General features: G+C 35.5%; 1 protein-coding gene across 3 annotated transcripts in view; it reads left to right on the top strand.

Annotated features, from left to right (window-relative positions):
* Positions 1-26,178, top strand: part of LOC121733581 (blood vessel epicardial substance-like) — a 54,335-nt gene that overhangs the window by 13,942 nt on the left and 14,215 nt on the right. For all 3 annotated transcript variants that reach the window (XR_006036580.1, XM_042123876.1, XM_042123877.1), the window contains exon 2: positions 16,332-16,489. Coding sequence is in view for 2 of the 3 variants with exons in the window: in XM_042123876.1 (XP_041979810.1) it covers positions 16,332-16,489 (158 nt within the window). In the remaining variant the exon portion in view is untranslated. The remainder of the gene's footprint in view (positions 1-16,331; positions 16,490-26,178) is intronic.

Genomic DNA, 26,178 nt, shown 5'->3' with positions numbered 1-26,178 from the left:
ATTTTATGTAAGTATATATAGACATATAATATCCAGGATTTAATTAAACTTCGAGGTGAGCTATGTCAGTCTAAAACTCTTGAATAATATAAAAAACTCAGTCTCGCCTGTTTTAATCTTTAACACCCATTGATCTTTGACCTTTTTGGATTATCGAAGTGTTCCTCAGTTCTGAAATATCGAAGAAAGGTCATGAAAATGAATTTATTTACTTGGTCCATAAAATCTGGGATCAAAGTTGGGGACGAGGGACAGAATTGAAGGTCGAAGGTTGAAGAAAATATTGTGAGGTTTCACAGGTTTGTATTTTATGCCTACGTCATAATATCTACCTGCATGCCAAATTTCAGCACGATCGGGCCAGTGGTTTGGGCTGTGCGTTGATAGATCACCATGTCAGTCAGTCACCTTTGAGTTTTATATATATATATATATATATATATATATATATATATATATATATATATATAGATTCAGTATGATCAAAGTCAAAAGCATGACATAATTCGACCAGATATTGCTAGAAATGTTATGTTTAGTAAAAGATAAGGTATCGGTGCAAATACTGCAAAAGCTGTGTCATGTGTGCACTGAGAAACGCAAGACAATATTTAAACTACGTTTTAATCAATTCCAGTTCTGCTTTGTCTATGGGCTATGGCCAAATAAGGATTTTATCCAGCCGATTTTAATATATCATAGATTACAAAATAATTTCAGATTAATAACGGCCTAATTAAAAGTTATCGCTAAAATTTATGTGCGTTTGGTCGATTGGAAGTTGGAACCTAAAGCCAGCTAAATCTATTATATCAGGTTTCAATGGAAATTGGAGTAGATTGTTGAGCACATTTTACATAAACTGTATCATTAGAAAACCTCGAAAACCTATTGTAAGTTTGTTCTCTCTAACTTATTTGTCTGAAAATTTCACTAGCATGGAAATGTATCTGAATGTATAATCTATAATACTAATTATTAATATTTTATATTATAAATGTGGAAGTGTGTCTATCTGTAACCTCTTCACGCTCAAACCACTTAACCGATTTTGTTGAAATTTGGTATGGGGACACTTTAAGTCCTGGGAAAGGACATAGGATATTTTGTATCCCGGAAAACGTACGATTTCCGCGCGATCAATGAATTTTGGCGCAACGGACTTGTGGGCGTCATCTTGTCTAGTTTAGAATATTTCTGAACTTCTCTGAACTGTCTCAATTTCTCTGATATAGACGGGTGTTCCTCGTAGAAATAAAGTAGAGAATCAAAGGCTGGTGATATAGAACTAATCAGTTCCGATATGAAACGTGAAACGCTGCAACATGCAGTGGGACGAACCGATTACATGGATGACATGTCAATATCGATGTGTGATTTCATGTTGATCGTAGTATAACTTATATCGAACCTCTGTACGTCATATTGCAATTAAATGAGCAGGAGCCAAGGTTATAAAAAATCTTAAACTAATTTGTCTGATAAAGCATGTCCTATGTGAGATCAATAAGCATAAATAAAAAAAAATTACGACTTATTGATCTTAATGGGCTCAAAAAAAATTAAGTTTCTTTAAAGTTATTAAAATATATTAGTCAATATAGGTTTAACCTAATCTAATTTTGTAAAGTTTTTGAACAAGAATTTCCCAATACAAGGAGCTTAATCTCCACTAGCGTTTGATTTATGAGTTTGTGATTCTCATTTCCCCTTGTTACATCGGAAGACAAGCAAACGGCATTGTTTGCCCGACGAATATGAATTTGGCTAATATAAACTTCCTTGTCATATATGCAAACAATAAAACTAACATTACCTTTGAACAAGGTCTTCGGTTAATTGGTCACGAGATGCATGATGCTGTTTCATTTTCATCGTCTTTACTTTATTGCTGGTATTTTTGGATTTTCTTTGTTTTCGTCCTTATGAGAATCTTTGCGTTGTGGCAGTTTACCTGGTGCCTTACTCCCGAGACTGATATCGATTTCGATTTTCGATTTCAACGGTTTTTTGACATTTTTTAGATATATTTTAGATGGCTAAAGTGTCAAAAAGCCGTTGAAATCGCAAATCGAATCGCAGTTTCGGGAGTAAGGCACCTGGATTGCAATCGAGAGAGGTCTGGTTCGATTTCGAAATTGGAGAGATGGGATGTGAGATCACAAGTATACATTGGCCAAAATATCTGTATTCTGTAGACATTTTCACCGAGAACGAATTAATGTGAAGTAGCGCGTCCGTCCTTTAATGATGTTTGTGCTGGTATCAAGTCTACAGATATTTTGGTTCTGCTCTCTTAAAAATGAAGGAGAATATTTAAAAGTAACTCTAATGTATGGGATATCTTCACATGAAGTCTATAACAGTCAACTACTAGCCTTTTTTTATCGTTGGGGGAATGCATTTACGCATCCCCGGGGCCTGGGGAGGACCACCGAGGTATGTGGGACTCCCCGGGGCGGACGTAATATCCGCACCCGGGACTACCCACTAAAACCCCAACGGTGTTCCTGCTCCTGAAGGTGGGACTACGGGAAATGCGTAATACACGACCGCAGCGGGGCTAAAATGGTCGCTTTGAAGAATCATGATATGAATCATAATATGATTCATTTTTCTAAAATCGAAAAATGCAACTCTGCTTGCAATTCATTTCTGTATTTTTGTACTGATTTGACATTTATCAGTTTGACAGTTTTTACAATTCATTTGCTGAATTGATTGAGAGGAATTGCTAAATGTGACCATTTTAGCCCCGCAGGTCAACTAATAGGCTGGTAGAGCATAAATCAATCGATAGTCGGTGATATTATGTATTCTACAAGTACTGTTTCCATGAACTTCTTGTTAGTGTAGTTTCAGGTCGGAAAACTACAGTTGGATTCGATTCCGCTAGGGTCACCGCTTTCCCATCAACAATGGGCATTATTAGATAATTCCCATGGCGTAACATGAGCATAAAACAGTTAAGAGCTTCGGTTTTATAATTAAAGGTAATTATGGGGTACGTGTTTCTCAAACCATTGTGTGCTATGAAACGTTGATTAAATTAACTATTATATCAGAATTCTTTGCATTTTTTGTGAGGCTCATATTATATTTATAGCCTGGGATCAGACACTCCCAATAATTTTTCCTATCTAATAGTGCCTTTTTCCAAATTCGGCTACACCTCAACTATTTCTGTACTCAATCTTCATAATTTTGAAGTCGGTGCCAAGTTCCAAAAGTTTCAAAATATATTCTGTCAGAGAACTGAAGATTCAGCTATCTGGTACCGACTTCAAAATGATGAAGATTGAGTCCAGAAATAGTTGAGGTTCAGCCGAAGCCGAGCCGAGGAAAAAGGCACTATTAGATAGGAAAAATTATTTCATACTTTTTTGTTCATATTAAAAGGAAGTTAAATTTATTGTTACCTTGGAAGTCGGTTTCAATTTTTTGTTAAAAATAATAATAATAATATATTGGTATTACTTTGGAAGCCAATAACATGAGTATAATAAACAAAAATAGAAAATTTAAAACGGGAAAAGGAATGTTGATATACTTACTGAAGATTATTGCTGTATTTTTAAAAGTTTTAATTTAACTTGCTATGTATGTATGTATGTTACTGTGGAATTTTGGAACTCAATTTTAAGGTAGATACATTTAACCGATTGAGCTGAAATTTTGCATACGCGTTTAGTTTGGATGACCATTCACGATATGTGACATTACTCTAATTCCAATATGGCCGACCATCCAAGATGGCGAAATAATTATTTTTTATACAGTCCTACAATATGGATATTAAATGAAAGGGCTTTTTGAGAGTAACTCGAAAATGAATGTAATTTCATTCTACATCCAACATGGCGGCTCATCCAAGATAGGGGAATAGTTATTTTTAATGCACTTCCGCAATATGGGTAGCAAATGAAAGGGCTCATTGAAAGTAACTCGAAAACGAATGAAACGTCATTCTACATCCAATATGGCAGCTCACCAAAGATACGGGAATAGTTATTTTTAATGCACTTCCGCAATATCGGTATTAAATGAAAGGACTTACTGAGAGTAACTCGGAAACTAATGTAATAGCATTCTATATCCAAATATCCCATATGGCAGCTTAGCCGAGATAGAGGAATAGTTATTTTAAAGCATTTTGCAATTACCCATATTGTTATATATAGTTATATATAAATTGGTATTAGTTTATATTTACAAGTCGCGCGACAAGCTTTTATTATCATGCAAATTGTATAATATTTCTATTGAGGATTATAACTTAATACCTAGTTAAAATTTTTAAGAAGAAATTTATTTTCTTCTTTTTTGACGCTCTTTATTTAAATAAGTAAAAGCTTTTTTTCAAAAATTTATTAATATAACTTTGTAGCTTTTAAATTATGAGTTTATAAGGCTCTAAATACTGTAAATTACGGAATCTCCGTAGGGGAAGGGCCTTAAGGCGAGGATAAACCCCAATTTGTTATTCCGTGACTCCCGGTTTACCTAGTTCCAATATAATAACGAAGTGTTAAAAAATATGAGATATAAAGCACAATATTCAAAATACCTTAAACCATAAACATTTTAATAAAACGTAATACTTTGGCTGTAATTAATTTACAAACTTACCTCCGAAAAAACTCTATTTCATCGAAATATAAGTATTAACTAGGATAATTGTACATTTTATTTGAATAAATTGTTAGTAAATCTATATTATAAATTCTTTAACCGAGCAATTTTGTTCCTTAATATTTATTTCCAAAGATATTTAAAAAACATGAAAAATAGAGAAGATCCGCCCGAGAACCTATAGTTTTATGCTAAGCTAAAATGAATCTTATTGCGATGCGTATACGCTTGGTCTTTGGTTGTGTGCAAGGTTATCGTTTTTGATTGAGATTAATCCCCGCCTTAACACTTAACCCTTCGTGCGCGAGTCGGACCGCACTTGGCCGATTTTTTTAATTAGATTTCTCGATGGCGTAGCTGAAGCTTGTCTATTTTTCGTTTAAGGGGACCAAAATGTTCATCTTACTTAATATATAAAATTCTCGTGTCACAACTCACAATGTTAGTTACCTACCGTAAGTACTCCTCCGAAACGGCTTTACTGATTTTTACCAAATTTTATATGATATTCAGTAGGTCTGAGAATCGGCTACTGGCTACTTTTTATATTGATAAGTGCATATTGTGTTGAATAAATAATAGTAAATTATCACAACTCGAGACTGACGGCGACCATTTTTTGTGCGACGGGATAGCCGCGACGGTCGTTGCCACTTGCCATGGTGACATACTTATTCAATATTTAGTCACTTCAATGAAATAATAATTAATATGGGCGAAATACTTTATATGGCAAAACAACGTTTGGCGGGACAGCTAGTAGTAATAATTATATTCGTTCCGTGTTTTGGTTCCTTGCATACTCGATGGAAAAATGAAAACATGGTTGTTTGTATAAAATACTGTGGTTAGCATCTGTAGGCTACAAGCCCACATAAAATAGCTAGTTCCAAAAATCACTCGTTATAAAATCGGTGAAACCGACCAAATCATCGTATACATTAATTTTCTTGAAAATCACAATATAACGACCCACCCCTACTCGATAACTTTACTCATTGGTCATTAGTCATTACCTATCATAATATTAATACGCGAACGAAAAACTTTGTAACCCTTTTTACGAAAAATGGGGAAACTTAGATGCATGAAATTTTGCACAGTTATAGTTTATATGGTGAAGGAGTGCATCGAGCTAATATTATTTTGAAATTATGCTTTTATCATACATTTTTTTAACAAATAAAACATAACACACACACACATGAGAAATGACAGATTTTTGAGTGACAAGCCTATACATACGAATTATACTCTTTTATTTATGGTTGAAGTCTGTTGACAACAAGAAAATGGATTATAGTTTTTTTTTTATTGAATTTAAGATACTATTAGGCAATGCTGACACGGCCAGTCTGAGATCATCTAAGTCCCGGAGACAAGAGTTAGTTGAAAAAAAAAATGATAGCGATAATCAACTTCGTAGGTTGTAAAAATTTATCGCACGGAAATTTTCCTTTAACATTCCCATTTTTACAACCGACTTGTCACCTTTGGATAGACGATACAATAAGACTATTCGACCAATCTGAAAAAAATATTTTGCTTTTGAAATCCAAATACAAGGAGATTAAAATCCCATATGGTTTTTTTTCAATGGTCGCGGGAAGTTTACAAACGACAGAACTTAAACGGCAGCCCTCGTATACGCAGTATTAATAGTTTAACTAAAAAAACTAAGCTTAGACAGGAAATACGTTATGAATCTAGTAGAATTAAACATAGAAAAACCAAAGTTTAAAAAAAATGTGTTTTTTTAAATTACTGGCGTTTAGTAAAAAAAATAACTCATTTAACTGGTTCTTTTTTATTCGAAAAAGATAAAGGAGGTTTTCATCTTAAATAAATTCCTATACTTCTATGCTTTCAATCAGATAGTTTGTTACTTCATACTGTACTCGGTGAAACATGGTGGTAGCGCCTGAGAGCCCCATACTTTGGTAATTTATACTTCACGTCTAAACTCTTTCTTTCGTATCAACCATGCGACCAAATTCTTTGTAGTGTGTCTTGTTTAATAATAATAATAATAATAATAATAAAGCCTTTATTTACTGATACTATTTTTACATAGAATAATAATATTTTAGATTATGATTAGACATCGGTGTCAGTTTGCCCTTTGGCAAAGGCCTCCCCTAGACTTCGCCTCTAGTCTTGATTCATCTGTTCTTAAGAGGATACCACAGCAGCTAGAGAAATGAAAAAAAAGTACGTGTAATATCTATAGCTGTCTCCCTTACCTCAAGCCTATACCGCAGAACGCGATAGAGACAACTGCAGAAAATCCAGAAAATCAACGATTCGTTGTCCCCTGATTCCTTCTCCAAAACTTAACCGATTTAAGTACTTTTTTCATTAAAGATTAAAAAAAGGCTTGAGCTGTGTTCCTATGTTTTGCTTTTTTTGTATAATCTATCCAAATCTGTTTTCTGGACGTTTGAACACAGCGGAAAATCTGGCCATTTTTTTGGGTTTTTGAACGTTCATATCTTATTTAATAATTAAATTATGAAAAAAAGGAAAACATAGGGACATTGTATTAGTGGCCGTAGATATTCAGGAAAAAAATTATAACTCTACTAGCATTATCCAGGGAGGAAACAGGGGACAGCGTTTGTATGGGAAAAATGGCGGTGTGGAATCCTCTTAAGGTTCATGTGTTCAGGGTTGATATATAATAACTGTTTCTGTTTTTTTGTTTTACATTTTTTTTGAAGTTTGTTTTTCTTTTCCGTATGCAATAAGTCTAAGGGGGTTTGGTCTACAGCCCCTCGGGGACCAACCGGGTTGGGGCAGTTTAGAGGTTTTTTATTGGTTTTTCTTTTGTGTTTTGCGATACCGATGTCTAAAGGTATGTCTTGTTTACTAATGATTAAATAATATGTAAATTAAGAAAATAACTAAATTAAATGTAGAGTCATCATTTTAAGACTTGTTAAGCCGGAGCTAGAGCAAAAGGAGCAAAAGTTTGTGAATAAAGGACTAACAGGCATTGATTTCTATGTGAAATCAATTCTCATAACGTTTTCACGTAGCTAAAAATAACTGAGGTTGTAAGGAGGTCGCCTGTAATTAATATGCGAGAATAAGAACGTTTGACATCCACTGTGCCTTTGTTTGTTCATATTATCAAAATTATCATAATATCTCATCATCCTCCTATATGATCAATTTTGATCTCCTGAGATTTTTCAGCAATTCTGTTCATAGGCTACATCACTACATATTATAAAACGAAGTCGCTTTTTTGTCCCTCATGTCCCTTTGTTCCCTTTAATCTTTAAAACTACGCAACGGATTTTGATGCGGTTTTCTTTAGTAGATAGAGTGATTAAACAGGGAGGTTTATAACTATAATAACATTCATTAAATAGTGGAGAAATATTGTTAATCTTGGGATTTCTAATGTGATGTCGTAAATAATTACATTTTTTTCCGCTTACATTGCAAACGCAGGCTGAGCCCTACGAGATTTATCAAAATAATGTACTTACATACTAAGTATTGTACACTATGAAAAGGTCTACAGAAAACTGGTATTATATATGTCTATCTCTTAATGGATATCCCACAATACTTAATATTTTTTGTCATTTACTATTACTTCAAATAATGGCTAATTCTTGAAGCGATTTAACCAATACGGCAATCATCCTTATTCAATGAAATACTTAAATACATTATTGATTTAATATAGATCTATATGGCCCTTTACAGCATATGATTTAATCCTTCGATCGGGATTCTTGGAAATGCTATTGTATTCTATTTTTGTCGCAGTCACCGGTGTCCTTATGGGGCTTGACGGGTTAAAATGAATATTTTCGAAGATATTACAGATTTAAAAATTGTGGGACGTAGCTTTTGCGGCGGTACCGACCAATGCGGGCCACGGGCAGGTAATGAATATCTAGGTAATTAAAAACTACTGAATCTATTTTAATTATGTCTCACTTGTCAACTCACTGAAGGAGTGACATAGGCTATATATTTTATACACGTGCGAAGCCGGGGCGGGTCGCTAGTAATTTTAATAAATAAATAAAAAAGTCTGTCTTCATTTTCGGAATTTGATATTTGGTATCTCGATAATAATCTACCTTAAGAGGGCGACTAACCCTAAAAATCCAACCTCGTCCTTCTCTCTTTACACTCACGCCCGTTTTTCATATGCCAGGTGAAAAAGAACGACGCGGATTCATCGCCAAATTAGTTTTTTCTCAATAACTCGATAAATATACAACATTTTAAAAATCCGCTAGGTCGATCTCTCAATGTTAGAATTTTATACAATGTGTTAAAATATTAACTTAGTTCAATGCACGGTTACAGAAATAAATGAAAAATTCGTGAAAATTAGATGCATCTTTGTGATTTTTTTCTATCGAGAAAATTTTAAGATATCGTGTTTTTGCTCAGATCGCATTCTCAGAAATATAATGTAGTTAGAAAATGAAACAATTCGGGGCTTATTTTCAAGTATAAAAATGAATTATAATATCGACACTTTAGGCTTAGTCGCCCCCTTAATATAATTTTTTTTTAAGTCTCGCTAAAACTCGAGAACGGTTGAACCGGTAAGGCTAATTTTAGTCTTGAAATACTCGTGGAAGTCCAGGGTAAATCGATACGAAGTTTACCGGGTCATCTAGTGGTTTGTGTATATGATGTGGATAAACCATAAAGTAAATATACCTAGCGGAATAGAGAAACAAAGGCTTGAACAAGCGAGGTGTCACTATCAGTAACACTGCGTGGTAAAAAGAGACGTGTGATATTATATAATTATGACAGCAGAACCAATTTTTTTCATCTGTTTGTCGGTCGGAACTTATCGGCACTTTGACAATTTAATCTCTTAGAAAGATGCTTGTGTATGTACGTAAACAAATCCTTACACAGAGACGTAAATCAATTTCGGTTTCGTTTGACAGCTCGAGATTGTTGCTCTATTCCGCTAGGTATATTAACTTTATGAGATAAACAGAGCTTCTATAACAGTAATCAATAACAAGTGGAGTAATGAAGTAAACTTATACTGAACCTATTAACAGTAACCAGAGCGCTTTATTGATTGTAACCGGAGATTTACATGTGACTACACAACCTAGAGGCGTAGGCTAACCTACATTATGAATGGAACTGTTTTGATGTTGAAATGAACTTCTCAGTAGATGCTTTGTTGACATAATATACATTATACATGTTATTATACATAATATACATGTTTACATGTTGCATCTCTATTCTCTAGTCTCTACTGAGAAACTCTTTCAAATAAGAAAAAGGTAAAGGTGTGTACATATATTATCTACATAATATTATTGTGACAGGTCACATGACTGTCACATTTTCAGAAGTGAGTGTCCGTAGTCAGTACTGAAGATGTGTGTACATATTAATATCATGACGTCACGGCATGTCTAGTGTTATGTATTTTAAAATTTTAGTTCTATATGGATATGCAAACCTATTTATGTCTGATATAAATAATTTGAATTTGAATACGGTTCATGCTTCACCTGAGCATGTCTCTTGTCCATTCACAATCACTTCTAACCCGAGCCCACTTTTTATACTTTTTAACCGACTTCCAGCAGGAGGAGGTTATATTATGTTCGGTTGTGTATATTTATTTTTTTGTATGTTCAACGATTACTCCGCCGTTTGTGAACCGATTTTCAAAATTTTTGTTTTGTTATATTAGGTTTCAGTCCAAGTTGGTCCCATTTTCACAAAAGTTGTACATATTGTCTATGTCCGCAATAAATGCAAATGGAACAGCACAATATGGAAAGTAAAAATATATTTTCCAAATGCACCGCGCCGTGGATATATATAGGAAACGGAAGGCTTTGAAACAAAGTAGGTCGGGTGACGTCACGTTTTTCTAAAACACGAACAAATACCACCCCCTACCACCTGGAGTCTGGCAAACAATGCCATTCCAGACGAATATGAAATCCGAAATGCATTGCATACCAAGGAGCTTCCTGGAATAACATGTTGAGTACACAAACATCTGGTATTACTAACATTTACCTCTGAGAGAAAGGTTTTAAATTATTGTTGGAGAGTTTTGCTCAGAGTTCAAAGGTAAAAGAAAAATACGGAACCCTAATAAGCTAAGTAATCAAAAATGTGAATACTCAAATGAGAATGAATTGATTGTGACCCTATAACTACATAATATATTGTTTTTCAGCTCACACAACTCTACAAAATTTCAGCCGTTACCGAGAAATTAAAACAAAACCGGCCAAGTGCGTGTCGTGCCACGCGCAATATAGGGCTCCGTGGTCTAGTGGTATAGAGCGCGGCTTGTACTGCGCACACACTTGGGCACTATAAAATAACTCCTGCGTAGCTGGCCTGGTTTCAATGAAACCGGCCACCGTCACCGAAACCGGTGTGGGAGCTATTATTATAGGGTTCCATAGTACGTACCGCTTGTTTTTACTTTTTGATAATTTTTGTATGGTCAATGAATGCACATTTGTAACGTAATTATAGTTTATACACAGCCAATATTGGCTGGTAGAAGGGGGTGACACTGGACTTTAACGATTATTTCCACTTTAAAACTACATATTTCACAAATGGATCCCTAAATCGGAAAATAGTCTTTAAAAGACTTATACAACGACATCCCACACGGTGAGGTGGACGCGAAAAAAAATCACCCCCGCATTGATGTGTACGGTAATTTTTTTTTTTTAAAGAATTTATATAAGTACCATTTTGTCGACATCATTAAGATGTGAATCCATGCCGAATTACAGCTTTGTAGGCCTTATAGTATGTGAGCAAAACTGCGGACAGACAGACGGACGGACAGACCGATATAAGGGTTCCTTGTTGACTACGGAATCCTAAAAACAAATAATGCAAGATTGTCTTATTTAATCCTTCGATCGTGGATTCTTGGAAATCTATAAATATATCAGTATAAAACATAGTAGTTACCGAGTAAATGAATCAGCAAAATATAAAGCCTCCTTATCCCATACCATCCCTACACGCTAGGTTTCTAACCTAGTTAAAGCAACTTAGCAAGTCCATAATAACATTTTTGAGGTGCATGTGAGAGACGTTTATTGCAATCAATTATTAGTACATGACTGAACAGCCAACAGCACACAATATAACATGTAAAATATAACATAGCATAATAATATAATAATAATAATAATAATCTTTATTTAAAACTTTTAGCATCTGTTACAATGTGTAGTTATAATATGACCTAGGAGTACAATACAGTTGTATATGAACTTACGAAGACAATAAATAACAGACTTTACACGTATTGTATAACTTTGGCGCCTGCACTAGGCTGAGCCTGTCCTGCAGATCACCAATATATTTTCCTTCTTTTAGACATAATATAGTGTAGTTAAGATCTAAATAAAAAAAAAGGTATAATATTTGAAAAACAAATAAAGGAGCCTCTGGCTACTCATTAAAGATTTTAAATTTTAAGTGCGCGCTGTGTGTGTGTGTGTGTGTGCGTGCGTGCGTGCGTGCGTGCGTGCGTGCGTGCGTGCGTGTATGTGTGTGTTGTCTATCTATATATCTCTCGTATTAATTGTTCTTTTTCTTGATAATCTAGAGTTTTGAGCCAGTTTTTAACTTTTCTCTTTACTTCTATTAATGAACTATCTTCTAGGACGCATTTTCGTTTTACAATATTGTATATAAATGGGTGTAAATATGGACTAAGTCGCCTTGAAAAACTAGAGTTAGTTTGTGGTAGAGGCAGCTTCCAAGTTTTTTTTTTTACGTAGTACATCATAATTTGGGGATTTAAGAAAAGCATGATGCTCCTTAACACAAGCCTGAAGTATAAAAATGGCGCGAACTGTGAGTACATCTGAATCTTTATATACACTTGATGTAGGATACCAGATGGGTTTTTTTAAAATTACTTTAAGCACTGACCTCTGCGCTCTTTTCAGGACTATCATTTTAGAGGTTGCTGCACCTCCTCATATTGGTATGCAGTATGATATCACTGACTGCCATATAGATATATAAACGGTTTTAAGTAGGTGTAGAGTGGCAGATGTACGTAAGTTTTTGAATATGTAGATAAGCTTTCGGATATTTTTAGATGTGCTGACAAGATGTTCCTGGAAGTCTTATTTGTCGTCAACCATGACCCCTAAATATTTTACGAAGGTAGCTTTTTTTAGTTGCTCACAGTTACATTTTACTAATAATTGTTGACTATTTAAAGGACATGTATGTACCGTAACATTAAGATTAATAGGAGGTGCTGATGCTCCTGTTTTATGAAAGAATAGAATTTTAGACTTGGGGATACTCAGAGTAAGTAGGTTATCTTGGAGCCACCTAGCGATTTTCCTAAGTGAATTTTCCGCCGTGCTTACTGCCTCAGCCCAATTATTTCCATAAAAAATAATTGCTGTGTCATCAGCGTAACAAATAATATCGGTTTTTTGGAGTTTTATATTAAATATGTCGTTCATATATAAAATGAAGAGTGTAGGGCCTAAGATACTCCCTTGTGGTATGCCAAAATTAATATTTTGTAAATTGCTTCTATGATGGTTAATTTTAACACATTGTTTGCGATTAATTAAATAACTGTTGAACCAGGCTAAGGCGTTACCTCTTATTCCCATTAATTCTAACTTACGCAACAAGATTTTGACGGAGATTGTGTCGAACGCCTTAGCGAGGTCTATAAATGCGCCAATACATGAACGTTTCTCATCAAGACGTCCTGAAACTATATGCGTCAATAATTTTACTGCATCTTCTGTTGACCTGTTTGCGCGAAAACCGAATTGTTTGTCGGATATTAAATTATTTTTATCTAGAAAGCTAACTAGGCGTTTGTGGACAATTTTTTCTAAAATTTTTGAAAATGAACACAGAAGAGAAATAGGTCTGTAATTAAATAGCATCTGATCTACTACCATTCTTGTATACCGGTGTAACAGCTGCTGTCAGGTATAAATATAATTTGCCTTTGCCATGTTTAAAACCTTTTATGTTACATAAAAAAATAAAAATACTAGACTCTCCTCAAACACGGGCTATTGTTCGAACCTAAGGGTTTATAATGGCGACTGGCGCCGGAGCTTTTAGAATTTTCTGTTCGAGCACCTCACTCGAAACCCATTTGATTTTTTGCACTATTTGTGCAAACAAGATCTATTTTTTTCTCGAGTTTGTATACGTGTCCAAACGATTTCAAACATGTAGATGAATTGCAGCTTGCAGCTGAAAAAACAAACGCGAAATAGAGATGAAATGTAACAAAATGCGCAAGTAAAGTTTTAAAATTTTATGAAATGTTGTAGCTGCACAGCTCTACCAGACAAATTACGAAAATGTTACATAATATTATCTTAACAGTTCACGCTCATTTACTCATCTGTAAATTTATAATATACCAATGTAGTTATCCTTTAAAGACGTTCGAGTCACATCCTTTGAGTTCTTATATTTTCAGGCTTGTAAAGTTTCGAAACTGATCAACCACCAAAGTTGTCGAAATTGTGCCTTTTTAGGCTATAAAATAATAGAGTAAAATGGAATCCTAAGAGCTATGCAATCTATAAAGTCTCTTTTATACTCCAACTAGCTGTTGCCCGCGACTTCGTCCGCGTGGACTTCAGTTTATAGCGCGCGATGTCAACAAAATTGGTGTCAAAAGCTTTTATAAAAAAACCCTGGTACCCCTTAAATCAATACAGCTGTGCAGTGTGCACACAATAAGTATTTCATTTTTTTATATTAAACTTTATATTTTATGCCAAATTTTAAAGCTTATTTAGCCCTCCAATTACACAACTTTACCCATAAACTATTTGTCATTGATAGATTTAAGGTTACGTAACTGCACAGATAAAGTACTGAGTTATTTAATACCGTAGAATAAATATAACAATCGAAAAAAATCGAAACTTAAATGTAAGATGATACCACGTCTTATAGAAAGACTTTTGAGCAAGCGTCAGCGCGATGTAGAAGACGCACGGCGCCATCTATTATGAATTGTTGGAACTAACTTAATTTGAACAAATTTACGCATTTTCACCCCCTTACAACCCTTTTTTCCAGTAAAAAAGTAGCCTATGTCCTTTCTCAGGCTTTAGACTATCTGTAGGTATACAAAATTTCATTACAATCGGTTCGGTAGTTTTGGCGTTTGGCGTGAAAGCGAGACTGACAGACAGACAGACAGAGATACGTTTGGCGTGAAAGCGAGACTGACAGACAGACAGAGATACTTTCGCATTTATAATATTAGCATAGATTATGTGCACACTGCACAGCTGTTTTTGGGTATTTTGATTAATTAAGGGCCGCGCTACACCGGAATGGCAGCGGCGAGGCGAGCACTTTCAGCGCTGCCATTCCGGTGTAGCGCGGCCCTAAGAGGGGTACTACTTACCAGGGTTTTAAAAAGTTTTTAAATTTGACACAAATTATGTTGACACCGCGCGCTATAAACTAAAGTCCACGCGGACGAAGTCGCGGGCAACAGTTAGTTATGAATAAAAACAATATTATATAGTAAAGTAGGTATGATTAGTTCTGTTACAATAATAAAGTAAAAAATAAAACGCCATTTGTTTTCATATATTAGAATTAAAATGTTGATTGCATTGATATATTTTCTGGATGGAATATAGGCCAACACAGTACACTCGAACTCCTTTATTTTAGAGCGCCTTCTGCAGTTGTCAACTTGTCACATATATTAGAAATGCAGTAGGAGTTCTATAAGATAAGATAGATTGATTATTATTATACCAAGTGATTATATTATTAAACATAATATTCTAACGTATTAAAAACTATAAACAAAGACATACTAACTAATAAGTATGATTAGTTCTATGTTACAATAAAGTAAAAAATAAAACGCCATCTGTTGAATCGTATTAGAACTAAAATGTTCATTGCATCGATATATTTCTGGATTTTTTATAATATTATACATAAATTAATACATTTAAGATTTTTGAAATATTATTTGAATACACATCCAAGACCCAGGAACATTGAAAACTTTTTGTTCCGCCTGCGGGACTCGAACCCAGGACCCCCGGGATGAGCGCTGCCCACGCGCAATGCGAATTAATTTTCATCGATATTTTCATGGAAATAAGATATTTTCCCACATCAAAATGTAGCCTATGTCCTTTCTCAGACTCTAGAATAACTGTGTACAAAATTTCATTGCAATCGGTTCAGTAGTTTTGGCGTGAAAGCGAGACAGACAGACAGAGATATTTTCGCATTTATAATATTAGTATGGATAGTATGGATTTAGTCTTCGGAACGTAAAAAATCTTATAGGCATACCTACAGTCATTTAGTTTGATCAGATTTAGGGCCTGTTTCACCACTTTCTGATAAAGTGCCTAATAGGCTATTCACAACTTTTTTGACAGATTCTCAGTTAATTGGTGGATAGCCTTATCAGGAAGTGGTGAAACAGGCCCTTAGTCAGCTAAGCGCTATAAGGTTCCGACAATTTGACCGCGACATTTCACCCGACAACGTTGCTCTATTCGAAAAACTCGTATCGTAACAGCAGATCATTGTTGATCGTGGTCATCCGACAGCGTCGCTCCATTTGAACAAACTCGTACTCTAACAGCATATTTTATAACTCACAATACCTCTTTCTGATATACCCTTTCCATCCTCAGGTATACCTGGCGCTGTTCAAGCCGCTCCGCGTCTCCCGGCGGCAATTCCGACGAGTGTTGATGTGCATGCGCAACGTGAGACACCTCAAGTGCCAAGAGCTGTACGCGCACGAGAAAGTCACGAAGGTGGACAGTCTGTCGCTGGTGCTGTCTGGAAAGTAAGTGCCTAAATTCTTCCAGAAACAGTTTAATTTGCTGATAGTTCTCCCCAAGTTTGATGTGCATGCACAACATATTTTCAATTCTATAGAAAATTGAACTAACTATCAATTTTCTGTAGAAACAATCCTGCCTGAAAACAACGTTTGAAAATTCTATTCGACTCGGTGTAAAACTTGGCGCAAGGCTTGTGTATGAGTTATGATTTATGGCAGCGGTTTTTTATTCTGTCGAGTATTAGTCGAATTACGAATCTAGGTGGGCGGCTTTTTTTAATTTTTCATCGCGAGAACGTTACATGGAAATTATGTGGCACCAAAATAGCGTTACAAGTAGTAACTTCTAAGCATTGGTAACTAATTCGATGACATACAAATTATCGTTAGCACTCAACATACAATTGACCACAGCGAAGAATTTGTTGGTAGTTACGAAAAATGTTAGTTTTTCTATTTAAAAAGTGTCTGTCACTTTTTAAATAGAAAAACTAACATTTTTCGTTCGAAGACTAAAACGACGCCACCAAATCGCCATCAGTCTTTCAAACTCCGTTAGATATTTTGTTCTTTTAAAGATTGTAATAAGATAGAGCTGAAAAGGACGATGTGACTTATCTTGAATGAGAGGGGTCCAGTCTTTCGCAAATTTTATGAAGTAGGCTATTAAAAGAAACCAAGGAACCGAAAATGATAACTTTATTCTTCTTCACCAATGGAGATACTGTCCTAAACCTAATTATTTGAAAATAATTTTGTCTCGAAATGATGACCATAAAAATCGTTATTTCAAGTAATAAATATTTATATACTTTAAAATGCACATAACCTAGTATGCGAAGTTGCTTCCTAAGTATTTTTGGATCTATCTCGAAGCGATTTGCGCTAGTGCCAAGTTTCAAAGTTACCCAACTTAAGAAATTAGATATGATTAGACAAGGCCTGAGTTAGTTTCCCGTAAGTTAAATAAAATTGCTGCAATTCACCAAGTTTGAATACAATAAAGAAACCAAATAATGTTACCCGTTACCCGACTTAGGCTGGGTTTCCACCAGAGATGTGTTGCGAGGAATGTGTTTTTGAGAACCAATAGAATCGCTTCATTGACGTGAGCTTGCCATGACATCGCTCAGCGCGGCGATGCCATTGGATCTTAAAACACATCTCTGGTGGAAACGCAGCTTAACCCATCAAGCCCCATAAGGACACCGGTGACCGCGACAACAATGGATTTCCAAGAATCTCCGATCGAAGGACAGAAGTGTTCGCAGCCAGGCCACGTACGAAATCTTTTTCACCGTTCAGGGTTGGCACTTACTGATTTCGGACATAAATCAGTAAGTGCCATCTGTAGAGATTTTAAAACCAAAAGCTCCCGGGCTGACATGCATTTATTATAAGCTCGAGTGGAAAATTGGAAGTTTAGGACAGTTTTTCCGGCCATGAGTTGAAAATTAGTGTACTTTTCTGTGGCGTGTTTTATACGTTTTAGTTTTATTTTCCTTTTTTTTAAAACGTTTTAGCAACAGATCCCTAAGGGTGAAGCCAAACGAGCGTAATTTTGTGAGTCGTGAGTCGCAGAATTTCGGTCGCATAAGTATCTTTTCATACAAATCATGAGTCACAAAATTACGCTCGTGTGAATCAAACAGGACTTTTGTATGAAACTAAATGCAGCAGAATTTCTGCCAGCCGAAATTCTGCGACCCACAACTCACAAATTAGTAATTACGCTCTTTTGGCTTCACCCTAAGAGAGGTGTTATATTCCTTGAAGTCTAACATAAGTGTTTAGATTTATTCACTCAAAGGGATTTATTCTTTGATGTTATAACCGTGTTAAAATAGGTGCCTTTAAAACTATTAAAGAAATAAACAAATCCAACACATTTACATTCAACAGATCTGTAAACAATTTCTGTATTTAGACAAAGTCTGCACTCTGCAGCTATTTCTTGATGGCTACACTCACCAGATGAAACTTTGAGCCATCTTGGAACGTGGCACGTTTAGAGTTCTTTTACATCCGTCCTCTAACCTAGTCTTTGTGCCGGTGACATAAAGACTATTCTTATAGAAACGCCAAAACAGCTCTGAGTGACTATCTGTGATTCATCAGAAGTATGTACGGTATTCTTAGTTTAGGCATGTGTTTAGGTTATCTGCTTAGTGTTCTATAGATTTTTTTAAATGATCTTAGCATGTTGTTGCTCTTTGTGTGTCACTATAAGCTCTGCTAAGTTTTGATAAGTATATAATATCAAAATTAACCATTAAAAAAAAGTTCGTACAGTCATTAAAATAAACCTAAAAGTTTTCGATTGCCAATAACGTGTTTCCAATTTTACCTTTAAATTTCTATAAATGATTCCAATTACATTTCCATTAAATTAACTATAATTTAAACTTCACTCTTTAATTTAGAAAACCAATATATTACCTTATACAGACTTGTTTGAAATGTTGACTTGAATATAAAGAATTTGTAATTCCCTCATCTGTCTGCGCGATGTTTTATTGAGGCTGAGTGATTGATTTGTGTCAATGGGAGCCCTTTGTTCTTCCACAATCGTCCCATTCGACTTAAGAGCAAACCTATTCGCAAATACAAAGAATCTTCTTATTTATAAAAGAAAATCCCTTTTGATGTACTTAATTAAGTACTCTGTACGATTCGATCCGAAGGATAAAAACGGTACTTATCTGTCACCAGGCTGTATGTTAAGATTCGTGATACCCTGACTGTAATGAAAGTTTTACAAATGATATATTTAGGTCCCTACCAATAACATTAAAAATATCAAAATATAGTTAATACTGTACACATGCACCAAGCTCTATGACAAACCCATCTCTGACTCGACAGAGGCCCATTTCTTTTGAGGAAATTTTATGATAATAGCATCGACAATGGTTGGCGAAAGTGATATAAATTATGCTCTAATGGTGCGTCTGTGACTATGTAATACCATCTGGTGGTAATTGACAATTGTTTTTCGTTTATGCTATTCGTGACTAAAATATAAGATTTGTTTGGCATTCTCATAGGATAAAAGAGAGAAATGGATTTGAGTATACTATCTAGTATCTATAAAAGATGAAATGTATATTGTGTGTCACATAAGCTATCTGTGTAATAGTACTTTTTTTTCATGAAGGTCATCTCATTCGTATATAGTATACCACGCATGGTTTTAAGTTTTAAGCAATACAACCAGTTGCCAGGTCGTCACAAACACAAATAGTTGCTCATCAGCTCAAGATTAGAAGTTTCGCAAAGGCAATAAGATTTCATTTGAACGGCAAAATTTTGGCGAGGGTGTACAAGGAAAGTTCAAAAGGATACGTAGGGGTACAAAATGTATAAAGAGCCCTGACATTCAATTTAATTTATCTCAGCTTCATATCTCAGGAATAACAATTTTGATATTAAAATTACGAGACAAGTCAGGAACAAATTGACGCATATTAAAGTCTCGCAAAAACTGTATAATATTAGTTTGGCTTTGGTATAGATAGCTGCGACAGGCGGCTTCTATTGATTTTATGACGCTTGATGAGTTCTGTCCACTAATAGTTTAGTTTACCGAAGATTGCAGCGGCCAATAGCGCAATCTTAATTACTCTATTAAAATTCTGTCAGGCGCTAAGCTAAGATTAGTGGGCCTGGAACCCTGCGTTTTATGTCACTGTTTAAATTAGTATTTCAGATTTGGCCTCCGATTAGCTTTATTTATTGGTCCGAGGCCATCTCTTCTATCAAAATTCACAGTAAATTAGTTGGAAGTTTTCGGACAGGGATCGATGATCGATCATCGATCGATCATTATGATGTAACTAGCTGATGATAAACCCTAGTTTGTTGTTCATTAAAACAGTGAGCTAGTTGAAAACTTAAACAAAAAAGTAGGCCAACGCCTAGAGTGGAGACAAGAACCAGTAAGCTGTAAGTCGATGAGGTTTCGTTGTTTATTGATTTCGAAATTCTTGACCCGAACGTGGTTACTCGTTCTGTATTTATGGTTTGACAGCCACCTGCCATGATTTAAGGAGTGATTGTTGTTGGGCCTGATTTCTAAAAGAAACTACTAAGACTAGAAGTCAATTTTTTTCCTTGTATTTATAGGTTGGGTTTGATTCCAGTTTTTAGTGTGAACGAACTCATATTTGTCACAGATGTAATAATGGTTGATTTAAAATTTAATTCATCCACTATTTATCCAATATATTTATATTTTAAATGTATTGGATGAATTTTCATTATAAACCAACTAAGCCAAGAGATTGTTTACAATTTAGTTTCTCTACATTTTTGGTGGTTGTCATTATTTTACTCTGTATAATATTATTTTCTAAAAGTGTTGCATTTACTTATTACTTTTTTGCAGTCAGTTTCAAAATTGCAGATCGATTTAAATTACAAATAGCTCATTGTTTTGTCAAAGAAAGGGGGCGCTTACTTATTGTGAATAAGTCCCATTGAAAGCAAGAGTGGGCGCCTGGGCTTGCGTAATCGGCACAGAGACCTCACTGCACTGGACCTTGAAATAATTCATGCTCTTTATTCGCAAGTTCTGTAATACTTATGAATATTGATGATTCTCCCTCGAGTCTTATGTTGTTGACCCATCTCAACCGGCCTATCCGGACGTTGATTTATTTATGCCCAAAATGTATTATGCATTGTCTCGCTTAAGCAATTATCCGTAATTCCTTGCGTGGGAAGTCTAATACAGAATCTATTGTCTTGATTAAACTTAGCTGCTTGCATTGCTTTAATTATTTAGCAAATTAACCTTAAGAGGATACACCAGGGGCGAGACAAATTGAAAATAGGGATTTGAAAATGTATTGCTGTCTCACCAATCTCAAGTCTCCCACCGCAGAGCGCGATAGAGACAACACGACAAAAGTTCTAATAAAAGAACAGAAAATCTTCGATTCGTTGTCCGCTGATTCCTTCTCCAAAACTTAACCGATTTAAGTACTTTTTTCATTAAGAATTAAAGCGAGGATTGAGCTGTGTTCCTATGTTTTATTTTTTTGTATATTTTAGCCGGTTTTGTTTTCTGGGTGTTTGAACACAGAGGAAAATCTTGCCATTTTTTTGGGTTTTTGGACGTTCTTATCTTTTTTAATAAAAACATTATGAAAAAAAAAGCAAACATAGGGACATGTGATAGTGGCCATAGATATTCAGAAAAAAAATCTTTACCGGCATTATCCAGGGAGGAAACAGGGGACAGCGTTTGTATGGAAAAACGGCGGTGTGGACTCCTCTTAAGAAGAATCATTCTCTAGGATTTGCTCTTTAGTTTATATTTATAGATTACAGTTGACCTAATATAAAGTTGCAATGTTCAATCTATCGAGTCTTGTTTCTGTTGGACCGGTTTTGGTCAGAACTGGGCCACGGGTCGCGACCCTTCGCCTTTTTGCTCTCCATATTTCAATCATTACCTTATCTGGCTTTAGGGTTATATAGGGCTCCTTTGTTATTTAAATCAAAGGATAGTTTTCTGCTTAGGCAAGGGTCATTTGGTTTTTAGGGTTCCGTACCGAAAGGGTAAAAACGGGACCCTATTACTAAGACTTTGTTGTCTGTCCGTCTGTCTGTCTCCAGGCTGTAACAAAAGAACGGTAATAGCTAGAGAGTTGAAATTTTCACAGATTGTGTATATCTGTTGCCGCTATAACAACAAATACTAAAAACAAAATAAAAATAATATTTAAGGGGGGCTCCCATACAACAAACGTGAATTTTTGGCCTTTTTTGCTCTATATCAATAATGGCGAAAGTTAGGTACTTGAATTTTTCACAAAATCCTTAGTTATGTGTGTAATTTAATATTTTATAATGATATTAAAATAAAAAAAAGGGGGGGTCCCATACAAAAAACACATTTTTGTCTACTTTCACTCTATACCGGTACGGAACCCTTCGTGCGCGAGTGACTCGCACTTGGCCGATTAAACTATTTTTAGTTTCCCAAGAAAACGCCAATAAAGAACCAGTAGGGAAGCAAATCCCACTAGAATATAGCATTCTATACTCCGCTCGGGCTAACTTGTCGCTAGCAGTCATTGACTCCCTGTCAAAAACTTGTCATTTTCCATATAAAACCACGATTGATAATATCTGTCACTTCATTGTCAATCGCGGTTTATATGGAAAATGACAAGTTTTTGACATGGAGTCAATGACCGCTAGCAACAAGTTAGCCCGAGTAGAGTTATAGCACCATATTTGATAATGAGTTTAATTATGAAAATAAACGGCCTCTTTGTTATTTAAATCAAAGGATAGTTATCTGTTTAGGCAAGGATCACTAGGTTTCTTAAACTATTTTTATTTTCCCAATGAAAGGCCAATCAAAGAACCAGTAGGGTAACAAATCCCACTAGAATCTAGTATTCTGGCACCATAAGAGTCTAAAGACCGCTAGGTTTAATCATTATGTAATCCAATCACGCATTGGGCAGCTTTTTCTAGCCGACTACCGGTTACTTATTGGCTATGAATATCAAATCTATTTTATCTGCATCACCTTGAATATCAAATTCGGTAGTGGATAAGTGACCTCCGTGGACTCCGTGGTTGATCTTGGATCTTTGATCTTTTTCGATTACTTTTGGGTGGTAAACTTTCTTAATGAATTGGATGGTGGCACTTTCCTCATAATGATTATACGGCGCTGTCGAATTTTCTTTACGCTTTCATTCTTGATCCCTTCTTCACTTAAGTTCGAATAGACACAAAACTTTTCTTCAGCAAATGTTCTTTAACTTAGAGATTCTTTAAGTTACAATCTCTCGGAGAAATACCTCACTCCAATATATTTTGCTGTAGACAGTCAAACGTAGACGACGTAGAGACGTAGAGACAGTAGACAACCTCTGGGGCTCAGTTGGTGGGCTGTTGGTAGCTCAAGTCGGGACTCGGGAGTCGCGAGTTCGAATCCCGCCGATGGAATAAAAAGCTTCAAAGTTCCTGGGTCATGGATGTGTATTAAATATGTGTATCATATAATAAAAATCTTAAATATATGTATAGTATTTAATTCTTTAAGCCCCATAAGAGCACCGGTGATCGCGACAACAATAGAATACAATAGCATTTCCTGGAAACTGTGATCGAAGTATTATAAGTATTAAATATATTTCCGTTTCCGTCTGGTACCCGTAACACAAGTCCCTTATGTACTTAGCACGGGGCCAGACTGACGTGGTGTGAAGCATCCATAGATATTATTATATTATGTGCTGTATTATGTTCCACGCGGCTCTGCTTGCGTAAATAACAAATTTCGTGGGAACAGCGGGGCTAAAATGGTCGCTTTGAAGAATCATGATATGATTCATTTTTCTAAAATCGCAAAATGCAACTCTGCTTGCAATTTATTTCTGTATTTTTGTACTGATTTGACATTTGTCAGTTTGACAGTTTTGACAATTCATTTGCTGAATTGATTGAGAGGAATTGCTAAATGTGACCATTTTAGCAACGCAGTACGTTTTCCCGCAAAATGTGCCCTATATCGTTACCCATGGTCTACTCCATATCTTTGCCGAATTAAATAAAACCTTTGCAGTAGTTCGTGAGATTAGCGCGTTCAAACAAATTCTTTAACTTTTTAATATTATTATGGATCATACTTTAATTACGTGTAGCTTGATGATGTTGTTGATATTATAATGAATAGTCAATCACATCCGGGGTTGATGTAGCGGTCTTACATAACGTTGCATGTTGCACACCACTCGCCTACAACTCTCACACGATCAGCATTTCATTTCGGATTCAACGAATACAAATTGAAATTTGATTGGAATCAAAGTTAGACCTTCTTTGCTTTTGTATCTCTAAGCACTGAGTGATGACTAATGTATGTGATTCGTATTCAGCATTGAGGAGTGAAGTCTGTTCCCACATAACTTTGAATCTACTTTTGATACTTTGGTAGATTCTAGTATTCCACCATAAGCATTGTCGATAGCATTTCCTGTTGGCTTACTCCCTTTACTCTTTAAGACGCTGGTAATTATTATGAAATACTTGAATCTAGATATTACTCACAACTCTTTTGCGTCGAAATGGGTTTAAAAAAATGACAGAAAGACAGAAACTTATTCGCATATATTATTTTATATGAATTTGGGTTGTAGTCTTTGAATTTTAAAGTTTCGGTTCTAAAGACAACCTCTACTCCAACTTAAGTTGCCATTGCTGCCGTTAAATTAAATGAACCTATCCCCATTAAGTCTTTTACGACTGAAGATGTAATTAAACTTGGATTTATAGGTTTTGAATAACAATTGCGTCTTGAATATCCTATTCAATCCCGGATATGAAGCTTTGGGCTTAAATAATATAATTAATTATGATGTTATTACAAATTTACTCCCGTAACTCTATCAGCAAAATCGGGTCAGCGGTTTTGGCGTGAAGGCAACAGACAGACATACATACACACTCTCGCATTTATAATATTAGTGTGGATTAAATTGCTCATTTATACATGGTTTGGAGTCCGTGCAGAAATACAACATGCCGTTTTATACTAGAGCAACGTAGCATCTTAGCACTAATACGTATGAAACAGTTGATTTATTTCAAGTAGGAAAGTTTCGTCTATAGAAAAAGGTGCACATATTCATCCCGCAAAGTGTTGAAATGGAATAAATAGTCACCGTGTAGTTCATTAATCATTGATACAGACAATTCATTCATTCAAATCCCAAGTAGAAGAAAAAAAATACGTTACTTGTTCTTGGGCCTGATTTTCTTCACTAAAACATAATATGCAGGCGTAGTAAGCCCTCTGTGGAAATGGGAAAGTTCGTCCTGTCTGTCGTTTTTCTAGACTAAGGGGTTCCCAAACTTATTTTGTCTACTGCCCACTTTGAGAAAAAAAAATGTTTTAGCGCCCCCATTGTTTCAATTTTAATTATGCATCCAGATGAAATGAAATTATAAATAACCCCCCAAAGCCTCTACACAACGCCCTCATCTTTTTCTGGGTCCCACACCGCCCGCCTTTAGACCTTCAGCGCCCACAAGGGGGCGTTATCACCCATTTTGAGAAAGGCTGTTCTAGACGATAGAAGGTTTTAGGGACAAACTTCTTTCGTCAATCTGTCACTTTGTCTGTTCTCTCTTAGAAATTCATTCCATGTAGCTCGTCGTAAATAAATTGTATGTAATGTAAAAAGTTGTAAATACCTGCTATTAGTGGGTGTAATTAAAAACCATTGATTTCCTGCAAATTGCTCGGCAAAGTTTCTTCAATGTTTGTGTTGGAAAATGATTTTGCTATAAAGTGTATGGGCGTAGCGAGGTACGGGCAGGGGGAGCAGCAGCTCCCCCCTACAAGAGCGATCGGTCGCTAATGCTCACGAGTTTCATACCTAAACGTGTACCTAAAAGCGGAGAGAGTTGCGGGGTGAGAGGGGAGACATTCAATCCCAGTTCGCTCGCTCATATTTTGTTTTTAATTTTTACCTCACCTTCAATACTATTGTGAGATTTTTTTTTGCTGAAGGCAGGTCAAGTAGCCCTGATGTCACTGCGACCCTTGAGGATCTATTGTGACTCCTTCGCATTAGAGTACCTTCCCCAACCCAATGCTGCTCATAAATTAAACGATGTGGTTGGGGTTGGTGCCACGAATTTCCTCGGTGGATGTGTATTCG

The sequence above is a fragment of the Aricia agestis genome, chromosome 14, assembly GCF_905147365.1.
Source record: "Aricia agestis chromosome 14, ilAriAges1.1, whole genome shotgun sequence".
Taxonomy (NCBI): Eukaryota; Metazoa; Arthropoda; class Insecta; order Lepidoptera; family Lycaenidae; genus Aricia; species Aricia agestis.
This window is presented reverse-complemented; position numbering and strand designations above follow the sequence as displayed.